The sequence below is a fragment of the Belonocnema kinseyi genome, chromosome 10 (assembly GCF_010883055.1).
Source record: "Belonocnema kinseyi isolate 2016_QV_RU_SX_M_011 chromosome 10, B_treatae_v1, whole genome shotgun sequence".
NCBI lineage: Eukaryota > Metazoa > Arthropoda > Insecta > Hymenoptera > Cynipidae > Belonocnema > Belonocnema kinseyi.
In genome coordinates, this window is record NC_046666.1 from 101265393 (window position 1) to 101278248 (window position 12856).

A 12856-nucleotide genomic window follows, 5' to 3' on the forward strand; every position below is an offset into this window, starting at 1 on the left:
GAGGGAGCTCTTCTTAATATTTTGACACCAAAATCATGTCGATACACCTTACCGACTGCGAGTAAAGCCACCCACGCTTTAACTTGACAGACTGTAGGTAAGGAACTTTGCGTCAGTTTGCAGAACTGACAATCAAAATGGAAGCGGCAACAAATGGGCTATCCCATTTCAACCAAACAAACTACGTGTTTGTTTTGAAAATAAGGCCGATGGTACCATGATTCGACGGAGATGGACGGTTCAGGGATGCTAAGGTAGACGGTATTAAATTAGTTTTGCTAATAGATTCAGATTCGTTTTGTAATATTATCTATGCGGTAACTTGGGCTTTGTGTAAAGATCAGGGTATTAGATGTAAGTCACGGAATATATTAAATAAAACATTTTATCCTTATGGTAATTGTAAAGCTGTCGAAATTACAGGAGAATTCGATTGTGATATAAGAATCGGTAGCAAAGAAACGTGTACGACTTTCGTAGTTATGAGGGTTACGGGAAGTCCACTCTTGAGTTACGATACGGCGATAAGATTAGGAATTTTGAACATCGGTCTTGAATTACAACTAAAAAATGTAGAAATAAAAGAGAAATATAAAAAATTATTTGAGGGAATCGGAAAATTACAACAATTATTCAAGATTGCCGATCGGTAAATCGGTTCCTGCGGTGGCACAACTGCTTCAAATAATTCCGTTTAAATTAAAATGTGATTCTAAAAGGCAAGTGTCGAATGATTTGAGACTACACATTAATAAAAGAGTTAATAGGCCTAGACCGTGGATATCGCCGGTAAATCCGGTAATGAAAAAAAACTCGGAGAAATGCGCCTATGTGTCGACATGCGTAAAGCTAACGAAGGTATTGTGATGGAGCGACACCCTTCGTCATTTTTAGATTACATTTTGCATTAAATAGAAAAGGATTGATTATTTTTCTACTTTACACATTAGGTTAGGTTTCAATCAAATTGAATTAGAAACGGTATCGAGAAATATGACAACATTTGTAATAGAATTTGGCTTATATCGATACAAAAAATCGATGTCCGCTATTTGCTGTGCACCCAAAATTGATAAGAGAATAATGCGTGATGTCATAGCAGGTCTACCAGGGCTTACGAAATTTATCGACGATTTTTTGGTATTTCAAAAAACCGAGGAAGAGCACGATAAAAATCTTAAGCGGGTTTTCGAGAGATTCAAAGAAAAAGGGTTGACTTTAAATAAAGAAAAATGTAAATTCGGTCTTAAAGAAGCGCAATTTTTAGGATATCAGATATCGGGTTCTGAGTGCAGGACTGTAGAATCAAAAGTCGATGCTATTTTAAATTTCGAAGATCCGGAAAATCCCGCCGAAGGTCGTAGTTTTCTCGGTTTGGTCATTTTGTTGCCGCATATGTTTCGAATTTGGGTCCAATAAGTGAACTGCTGCGTCGCTTAACGAGTAAAGTTTGATTGGGGTCCGAAAGAAAATCAAGCATTCAAGAAATTAAATCAGTTTCAATAACATACGCAGTTGGTATCTTTGACCTAAATGTACGTATACGAGTAGGAGCTCATACAAGTCCAGTCTGAATTGCTTGCGTTTTGACTCAGTTGGCTGAAAAAAGGTGGCGAGGCCTCAGACGTTTATCAAAATGTGGGAAAAAATATTCCTACATGGAAAAATAATCACTTGGGTATATTCGGTGGGTAACATTTGAAGCTACTCCATAAGACATTCAAATTGAAGAAATTGAAATTGAATCGAAGAAAGATGCCGTTTTGCGCGAAGTTAGAAAAGCCTTAATTTCTGGAAATTGAAGTGCGCTTAAAAAATTGAAATTTAGAATACTAAAAAGATGAGCTGTGTGTTTGTGAAAACATCGTTTTAAAAAGTAGCAAAATTTTAATGCCAAAAAATTTACAATACAGGACACTTGCAATCACGCATGAGGGCCATCCTGAAATTGTTGCGATAAAAAACAGTTTGTCTACCAGAGTATGGTTGGACAATATCAACAAAGACGCAAAAAATCATGTAAAAGCGTTCTACGGATGTCAATTGGCACAATAAACTGCAACACCTGCACCTCTAAAACGGAATTCGTTGCCAGATAATCCATGGGAGGCGTTAGCGACAGAGTTGTTAGGTCCGTTACCAACAAAAGAGTATATACTTCTCGCGGTCGACTATTATAATCGGTATTATGAGATCGCAATTTTGCATTCTATTTGTATCTATATGATTGGAGAAACGTGATGGGTATACGCGTGTCACATACGGCTCCTAACGGGCCTCAGGCTAATGGCCGAAAAAGGAGATTGGCACGAACAACTTTCCGATTTTCTTTTAATGCACAGGTCTACGCCTCATTCGAATACTGAAGTTTCTGCAGCTCGATTATTATTTCTTAGGGAAATAAAAACAAACCTACCGCAAATAAAAGACTATGTCAAGTTAGATGAAAGTGTCAAAAAAAGAGCTGCGTTTATGAAATAGAACGAAAAAGATTATTATGATGAGAGGAATAGAGTTAAAGAATCCGAAATAAAAGTAGGCGACGTTGTTTTAGCTCAAAGACAGGAGAAAGGCAACATATTTAGTGCGGAATATGACAACACTAACAAGGGGACCTTTAGGTACGCTTTTTTGTTTTGTTAAAATTGATACTCTGCTTAATCAAAGGTACGTACCAGAAGTTTTTTGAGAAAAATCAAGAAGACGTAATTTAAACCGATTTTCGAGAAAATTGCATTTTAAATATTGCGAACGGATGGTCATCGAGCCGGTGTAAAATTATTTCGAAGCGTTGGTAGCTTGTTGGTAGAGCACTTGACTGATAGCGGCTAGGTTGCGCGTTCGATTCTCGGTATCCGTACCTTTTTTTATATATGTTTTAGTGATCAAAATACTTGCTTATTATACTTTTTTATATTTATGTCATTTAAGGATTATTTGATCCTCATTTTTGATAAAAACTCTGTTTATTGTATTTTTAGTATCACTCGTTTGGAAAATTATGCATTTTTTTTATAATTCTTTATTCTTCAATAGTTTCTAGTATTTATATTTTAAAATTAAAGTAGGAACAAAGTGTTTTAAATGAAAATCTCCATAATAAATACGAAATACCAGTGGATGCAGTGACTCATTCAATAAATTTCATAAATATATTTTGAGTAGCTTTTGGTTGACAACATACATACAAGAAAATATTGAAGAATAAAGAACGCTTAACCTTTCGGTTATCAGCCAAGTGCTCTATCAGAGAGCTACCGACACGTCGAAATATTTTTACACCGGCTCGATGACCATCCGTTCGCAATACTTAAAATGCAATTTTCTCGAAAATGGGTCACAATTGCGTCTTCTTTATACCTTTCTTTATACCTTTCGCTGAGGAGAGTATCAATTTAAACAAAAAAACCGTAACTAAAGGCACACTTGTAAAAATGTATGTTTGTGATACAAGGTAACACAGAAACTATAGAGTCTCAGAATGATAATGCGGTTTATAATCGAAGCACGTTGCACGTTAAGAAATTTATTGACAATTCAATCAAAAATTCAAATTACACGAATCAAGGTTATATCCTCTTTATATATAGGGAGAGATATAGTGTATAGTTAGTTAGTTAAGGTTGGTAGCACTGTGTACTGGGAAGAAGGAACCATGTACATACATATCCTAATGCCAAAAACTGCAGTTACGGAACTAATTTATGGTTCAAATTTCGTTTCGGATAAGAACGAACCCAGAGTATCGTTCTGTCCCGGAAACCGCGTCCGGAACGAGCCTGAAATCGATACTAAAAAGAATCGGAACCGTTGAGTTTTCGTATTGTATTTACAACCATGGTTTAGACTTTGCGTGTAGACTATTCAAACGATTTGGTACCAAACTTTAAAATTAATTTCCTTTTGACAACTTTTTGAGAACTTGGAGATTGATTGTACTATATTATAATATATATCATCATTATTGTATATTGCATAATTAATTCGACAAGTAACTTACGTAATTGTCTTCTTTTCAGTATTCTTAGGTTGAGATCTTGCACGGTTTAGGACTTTCAAAAAGTCACTAGTTTTTGTCCGCATTCGTGAGTGAATGTAAACTTTACTGCACTTAATATGATAATGTAAATAATGTCTAAACATGTGTATTAAGTCGATAGTGTTGTTGCGAGCTTCTCTATTTGTATGCCTAGGAAATAAAACTGAAATGGAAATTTGGTATTATTGACTCTGAAAAATGCACGTGATCACGATCATTCGCACTGATAATTTAACTCACCGAAGGTTATGTATCCAATACAATCGCTGATTGGTGCCCCAGAATCCTGTAATTCCAATGGGGGTTCACGATGACTAAACAAAACTTGTGGCGCTGTATGACTTGCTCTTCTACCCTCTTTCAACTCTTGCAAAAACATTTTCCCAATTACCATATCATCCTCGTCTTTGAAAATGGTACTATAGACTACCGTGACTCGATCACTTTTTGCTTCGACGTACCTGCGTAATAACATAGATTTCTTTGAATTTAAAGTTCGGTATTTCATAGATAAACATAATACGGAGCACTTACATATATTCCTGATCTCGGTACTCAATGACTGCCCTTTTTTGTAGTTTCGTACTATCCTCTGGTGAATCAAAATATGCCTCTTGAAAATCAAAATATTTCTCGAATACACTTGCAAAACAGTGCCTCTTTAACAGTCCTATTTTCTTTACCAAAGCCTCCCAGTCTTCAGGTAAATTTTCCAGATCTATCAACACCGTTACACTGTAACCTGATATTTATGGATTTTAAGAAAAACTCGAGCACTTTTTTCAATTTCATATCATTACGAATTTTATTTTTAAAAATTATACACACATAAGCGTAATTCAATATTTTCATTTTGATCAGCATTAGAATAAAGGTGAAAGGAACTTTCGCTACTCAAATATTTTCTATTTCTCCTGGTCATAGCAGAGCAGAATCATGAAAATGCATTAACCAAATGATGGATCCCGGGGCATAAGGGTGTAACTCCCAAATTTCGGAAATGCGTTTTTTGTCTTCAGCTAACTGTTTTGACCTAATTCGTGTATCTCAAGAGAATTATGGCCCAGTGCGACAAATGTCTGCCGTAGGCTTTTCAAAAAATTTATATTTAACCGGCCCAGGAGGGAGACCCATGGGGGCGCGGGGTCCAGGGCAAAGCCCTGGTGGAATACGCGGGGTAAAACCCTCAGCAAGGGACTCGGAGGGAGAGGGGCAATTTTAAACCACTTCTTTCGCAACTCGATAAAGCTAAGGAATAGCTCAAATGTAATTTCTTGTTTTCTTGTTAAAAGTTAGACACTTTTTTGTGTCTACTGTAATATTCCATTTTTTGCATTTATGCCCTTGTACCACGAGGCCCTTCAGGCATATTGTGCAATATGGTTATGAAACACATTTATTTTCGAATCTGGTGAAATCAGCCTTTCAGTCATCACAAAAATATATCATTTTTGTATACGCAATCCCGACGCCCACACGAACGACTGGGCCCGAAAATATAATTCTGCAATCCCTTCTGAGATTGCATATTTATTATATACTTTGTGACGTTTTTGTTATAAGATGAATAATCAGTATCTCGACGGAATTTGTACACCCGTTGAGGAGTATGTGGACGCCCTAAAGGGGGCAATATTTTTTGCTAACATTATTCGCCTTCCAACAATGAAACTAAAGCACACTGTTATTTGAGATTTACTTTCAGAAGGTACATTTATTGCCTCTTGATACTTCGTATATCCAAAATACTAAATCACTGTCATGATATGCGCACAAAGCCCTACTGTTCTGAGACCATTTTTACATTCACAAAAATATTCACGCAGGGCTTCCCGATTAGTCTGGTCTAAATATATGAGAATGTGTCCGCTTTTTAAAAATATGTTCGTTTTATTATTCAAAGGATTTAATGTTTAGAAATACACAAGTTTAAATAGAAAATTATATTTTTTGATGTACTTAAATACCTAGAAAAAATAAGAAGCCTACTATTCTAATATCAGACTTCTAATATTGGTTTTAGTAATAATAACAAAATTGATCAAATCTATTACAATTGTATTTTTTTAATTTCAATGATTAGTGAAGTATTTAAACTTCTTAGTTTATCATATAAAAAAGTAAAAACAATTTTAAATATCATAAAAGTTTTATGACTTTCGCCTTGATTAAATCTTTCAAAACCATAAATCATAAAATTCAGGTGACAATGTGAAAATAAAATGACGGTTGATCTATTTGCGTCGACTGTGAAATTACTAGGTCCGATGATGGAAATTATTCGATCAGCGTGAAACATTGTAAGTTTACGTAAGGTGATCAATTTACTTGAGGCGTTAAGTATACGAAAGTCTATGTAAATTTTGATTACGTGTTCTTTTCTATCGCGAGGGAGTAACTCTGCACGGACGCACGCCCCAGAATTATTTGTAGGACGTAAATTTGGACCATTCATATCTAGCGAGTTTAAGTCGTCCCAAACGTTTATGTCATTCCAAATCTCTCTAATACTTCCTTCGTATAGCTGCTTTGAGGGATTTCTCTTCCACCATCCTTTCGAGTGAATTCCAAGCCTAGGCAATGCTTTACCTCACCCAAGTCTTTCACCTTGAATTTTATTTTCAGCTTTTGTTTGAATCCTTCCATGCAGTATGGACTTGTTAAAGCTACAAGGATGTCGTTCACGTACGTTGCTACAAGCATTGTCTGAATCTCGTCTTCCCACCTAAATCGAGCCATCCGAATTAAATGGCTTTGATCGAAGTTCCGTCAACTTATATTTTAACTTTTTATGCAATTAATACACGCTTGCTTCAAACGGAATGAAGCTTACTTCAGAGCGCAAACTTTATTGTCTGTATTAGCCTGCTGAAGCATTTTCAAGGTATATTTTACCTCGTGGGCTAGGACGTTTCCTCGATTTTTCTTCAAAATTATTTCCTGCAATAATTCAGAAATATCCATTAAAATCTCTTCTTCAATGTCACCATAGAGAAAAACTGTTAACATCCAATTAACATCTACAGCGAGTGCACATCTTCAAATCTATTCTTCCATCTGCGACCATGTACTGCTTTGAAGTTCTTCCAGAATTGCCGGTTCGCACAAGTCTAGGTCGTCCAGCTAATCTTATTGGCTCTGCTTCTTCGTTAGATCCTCATACACCTTTGGAGGTGGTTCTTAATTGTGGTTTATTTCGATATTTACCCAGCAGCCAGATCCTATACCCTTTCGACTCCTCTGAATATTGAACGAAAATGCACTGTCATGCACATGCGTCAAATTTTTCTTTCTGTTATTTTATTCAGTGTAAATTCATTGTATTCAAAGGTTCGGAGATAAGACAGATTCGGTCGGTGCCCCCTCCATTTATCGAACGATTTTCTGCCACCTAAACTTCTGGAAGGACACGGGTTTCGAAGATGATTTGACGTTGATATGGCATCCATTTTTCTGGGGAGTGAATGGTACAGTGATTCTTCTCTTAATACCACACTTATCGAAATACTCGTTGAAGGAATTGTTGCAGTATTTTCTGCCATTGTCCAAGTGCACCTACTTATCTTCCTATCCTTTGGTTTTTTCACTAGATTTTTATAACTTTTAATAGCTTCAAGAACAGAATCCTTGCTTTTTTTAAATCACACCTGGCACCATCGCATCATCTAAAAAAGTCAAAAAGTACTTTGCACCGCCCATCGAATTCGTATACGTTGGGTCGCACAAATCTATGTGAAAAATATGACGAGCTATTCGGAAAAGGAGTTTGTTCGAACTTCCCCTTAACGCCTCACTCACGCGCAGGTAATTTTGCCTTTGCACTAAGCTCTACATAGAGAGCTTTGCTGTTTTACCGGTTATTTAATCGCACAAGGAAAGTTTTTAAACTAGCAGGTAGACTATAAATAAAATTGTTAAAAGATCGAAATTGATGTTTACCTCCAATTCGTGAAGTTTGTCTAAAGCGTCAAATAACTTTTGAATGGGCTCGCGCACACCCTCACCATGAACGGTTTTGTTTAACGTTAGCTTTTTGAAAAGAGTCGCTTTCGTAGCCGGCACAGTCGATTGAAATCCAGTTTCTTCTAGATTTTTTTGGCTGTTGCGCAACCCTTAATCTGTTTCAGCCAGGAAGCATTAATCGCTAAAACTGAAACCGAACTCGCTTTTCGATTGGCGACATCCCATGTTTTTGCTGCTGCTTATGACGCAGCATCTCCTGTCGTTACAGCTGGCTTAGGCTTCTCACCGCACACTTATTACCAAGAATTACTTTTTATTGCCAAAGCTTCAATTTGAAGCTTCCACGTATAAAAATGATCTTTTCCAAGTGTTTCAATCCGTGCCGAGTACGCAGAACTCATTTTTACACTTATACGAACTGACGAAGGAACTCGTAATGATTCTGACGCTTCCCCTAAAATACAACTTTTTTCGGCATTAGCTTCTTGACTTCACATATTAATTAAAAATGGGAGAAAATTCTTTTTTTCCGAGGGTCTCAACCTTTTCCTGGGACCTCCAAACAATATAAGGCTTTTCACATAATTCTGTTCAACTATAATTTAGTCAAAGTTAAAATTTTACGAAGTTGTTGTGTTAATCGTTAAAAATAATTGTCTTGATAACTTCAGTGAATATTTCAACTATTATAAACAATCCTTCTGATTGTATATTTTAAATGTGATTATTTTTTTAATTAAGCAACACACCGACGTAAAATTGTAACAGGGAATAAATCATAGTGAAACTAAGTTTTATGCAAAGCCTCAAATTTTTTAAATACCGCAGAAAAAAATCACGACTGTTTAAAGAGTATATTTTCTCGCATATTTTTAATTTTTGAAAGGTGATTCTTTTATGAAAAAAATACGAAAATTAATCATGATGAGTTTTCATATTTTACGTTAACTAGTCTCCTCACAGGAAACTTTTTAAAATATGCAATTACACATTTTTACACGCTCACCTTAAAAATAGCTATTTGCCAATTACATTTTTATACAGTCGAATATAAAATGATAAAACAAAAAATTTAAAGGCCATTTCATCATTACATATATCATCGCTAGGTTAAAATTAAATATCACGAATAAAAACAGCTACGACATAAATTAAAACAAAACTAGGAAAATTATTTTAACCAAAAATTTTGAGTGGAGTCACCGCAGCTCTTTTTTAAGGTCTTCATACGTCTCTTCCTTTTCCTTGTCCTTAGCAGTAATGTTGTATTCGGTCGAAGTGAGAAGTCAGGTCTCGAGTATGCAATGGAGATTGCTGTCCGAAAATCATACTTCCAGAAAACTTGGTGGTAAAGCACTCATAATGTCGAGTTATATCTGTAAAAATATGTAGTTTCCGCCATGTACCTGAATTAAGTACTGATGATCTGAGGAAAGAAAAGTTTACTCCTTCGACAAAGGTTGGTATCTTAAATTTCTCTGAAAGTTTCCATGGATTTTCTTGTCAAGGAACTGTTGGCCGAATTTTTCAATATCAGGTTTCCTTACTAGGGTTTTTAAAAATGAGACATCTACATTGAATAATGCACTTTTTTGACTCCTTATGTTAAAATTGAGGCCAAGGGTCTAGGAAGCCTGCTCCACGGATTTGTGGAGAAACGCTCCTTTGCCAATCATCTCGTTCAGGTCATCCATGTAAAATACATGAGAGACCTTATGCCCGGGAAGATTTTTTTCCGCCACAGAGGTACTTAGGAGAATTTCGTAGTGCGATTGATAGTAGCAGTAATGTGATGCAAAAGAATAGAGGGCCCATGTTTTCACCCTGAAAGACGCCTCTCTGGAAGGCGACACTGTTTCTTATCACTCGATAAATTCAAGATAAGATATTAAATCTAATTTCCCAAAAGGGCATCAATCTCTCCATGCATCTCACTATATTTGGATGAACTTTCAAGCTTTCCAATAGACAGATGATAAGCCTATGAGAGGTTGAATCGAAAGCTTTCCGGTAGTCAATCCAAGCCATGTTTCTCTCTCGGTACCCTGCTACACCTTTTTTCGTGCCAAGGTCTTTCACACATCTCTCCCTACACAGACCCGATTCTTCGAATAATTGTGTTATTGGTGCACAGTTCTCTAGGTTGCACAAATCGCCTTTCTTCGACATAAGTATGGTGCGTCCTAACATGAGCTACTGCGGAATGAGCGTTTCCGTCTTCGAATATGAGGTGAAGATGCGGGCCAGTTGTTGGTATGTAGGGATTAGGAGGATTTTTGACAGACACGAGGAGATCAAAGCAGAGGCGCAATGGGTCAGCGAAAAACGGTTGATTATCCCTGACCCACACCTCCCTCTTCTGTATTCTCTTTTTCACATTTGATAACTCTAATATTTTGCCAACAAATTGCTGCTTTATTGTCAGCAGCTTTGATTTGTTCAATATGTGATACTAGATCCACAGTTCGTATACTAACTTCCGGACCCTTACCGTAAACGGTCTACTAGATGTTATGTACTCAACCACGCACTGAACACTAAATGCATTCTGCCATGCACAGCAAATCTTCTTGTTCAATTGATGCAAGCACATTTTGGTCTTTTGATCCATCGACACTTTTAGCTTTTCATTTGAATCAGCGAAAGCGCACTTCGCACCTTAAAGGAAACAATTAAGGGTTCAGAGGCCGGACTCCTCCGAGACATCCTCACGAAGGGAGGTCCTTAAATCACTATTATCTCCCAGGGAGTGCCTGCTTTCCGTGATTGATCGAAATGTTTCTTCCTGCTCTTCGTCTGCAGATTATTCATTCCTAATTTCCCTAAGATTGCTGTGAAACGTGGAGTCTCTTTGAAGCTGATACAAAGGATTTTTTTCGACAGATTTGGTCTTCCAATCTATCTATGTTAAACAAGGTATCTGTGGCAAACATGCTTACAGTGCCAGTTCTACTTTACTCATTTGGGGTTGTTCGATATTCTCAATAACATAAGGCTACGACATGTAATCTGAATTTCAAAAATCTTTTTAAAATATTTATTGTCATTTTATAAAAAAGATTAGCAGAAATAGAATTAACATTCAATTTTGAACTATACAAGAATTGCCAGTATAAAATTAAAAATTTTATCACGTATTTTGTATAGTTTTCTTAATTATAATTATCCAGTTTTCACCTGAAATAGCTTGTTTTGAAGCTAGTTTATTACATATGTAATTAACTTTTTTACAAGAGTACACCTTGTTATAAGAAATAAACGTAAATAAAATGAAAGGTTAAAAAAGCAATTACTTTTTAAACAAACTTTTTCTCTGATATTTCTAAAGATTGTAATTTTATTTCTAATTATCTTAAATAAAAAAATCACTGTAAAAATACACTGTCCTTTTGTAATTCTCCTTGCTCATTTTAAGAATCGGCGAATCTCTTATTTAAGATATCCTTACTAACAAATTTCGTGTTAAAAAAATATATTAATTAAATTACGAATAGCTTAAAATTTCTAATAGGAACTCCTTTCATTATTTTTTACTCAAAATATTCCCATGGCCAGTAAGTCGAATAATTCTTTGGATCATTTTAAGAATTTTGGTACAAAGAACCATACCTCTAAAATGAATTTCGAGCCTTCTAATTTTTCAAGGTAGGTTTTTTTCCAAAAAGTGACTAAGATGTTGTATGAAAAAGACAAAAACGCATTTTTTTATATAGAAAAAAGTGTTGCCGGGGGTTTTCAGGGTCGAGCAATCCATTTTTGGCATTTATTTTTATTTTTGAATGGCGCCAAAGGGCGCTTCTGAACATTTTTGGGATTTTACCGTCTTTTTTGGGGAAAATTGACGAAATTGTTGTGAATATCGACGAGTATTTGATTTTCTCATAATGCAATCACACATTTTAAATAGCCGAAAATGATCAGCGTTGAAAATGGATGGGGGGGGGGCATACACGACCTATATCGACTTCATTCAATTTAAGACTAAAAATTCGATTTTTCTTTGTTTACTCGCTAAATGAACAAAGCCTATTTTTTCCTTATTTTACTGTATATGGAGAGATGGCAAACAACACTTATTTCATGCACGAAACAAAATAATTCTTGTTTTCTTAACACTATGCGCTTTTTTTTTTATTATTCATTTCAGATTCATGAATTTTTAAAAATAGTTATATCACATATCTTGAAAGTAGTAATGTTTTAACACATACCTTTTTATTTTCTTAAATAGTTGATTCGTTTGTGGCTGATTTATTTGATGTCGTTTTCTTTATTTTTAAGAAAGATTATAACTTTATTGTTTACATTTCATTGAAATGATGATCAAACAAGGACGAACACAGAAAGGTCCGAGTACTGAGAGCTTGCGCCTGGGTGTATACTTGGCGACGCATGTGCACTGTCGCCAGACGCGGATCCAGAGGGGGGCCACGGCGGCTTTGCCCCCCCCCCCCAAAGTCCAGACTCGAATTTTGCAAATAAGATAATTAAAGTTTATTATATATAATACTGGAAAGCGAATTTCCTCCTTGAATACGGTTATAGAGAAAACATCAATTCCCAGCGTATATTTTTCAAATGTAGCGCCCATTTTATATCATGTAGTTACGTACAGATACTCTGGTAACGTATATCAATGTTACAATGTATTCCCAACACTGCCACTGTCACTCATGAGTAGTATCCACATTCGGCAAGAGAGCCTCATAGCCAATATACATTCTCAAACATGTAATTCTCGCAGCCAATCAGGGTCTCGAATTCTCTCATGGATGTATGAGACATAATTTTATTTTGAATAATCATTTAAGTTGAATAGGTATGGTTCTTTGGGCAAAATTTTCTAAAATGATC

General features: G+C 35.8%; 1 protein-coding gene across 2 annotated transcripts in view; it reads right to left on the reverse strand.

Moving 5' to 3' along the window:
- Window positions 1-12856, reverse strand: part of LOC117181505 (probable actin-related protein 2/3 complex subunit 2) — a 74555-nt gene that overhangs the window by 12448 nt on the left and 49251 nt on the right. Inside the window, exons 4-6 of one of the 2 annotated variants that reach the window (XM_033374252.1) lie at window positions 4574-4781; window positions 4280-4500; window positions 4001-4202 (exon numbers count right to left, since the gene is read on the reverse strand). In XM_033374252.1, the coding sequence (XP_033230143.1) occupies window positions 4001-4202; window positions 4280-4500; window positions 4574-4781 (631 nt within the window). Of the gene's footprint in view, window positions 1-3996; window positions 4203-4279; window positions 4501-4573; window positions 4782-12856 lie in introns of those variants that run through there. The other variant, XM_033374253.1, reaches the window with a different exon arrangement.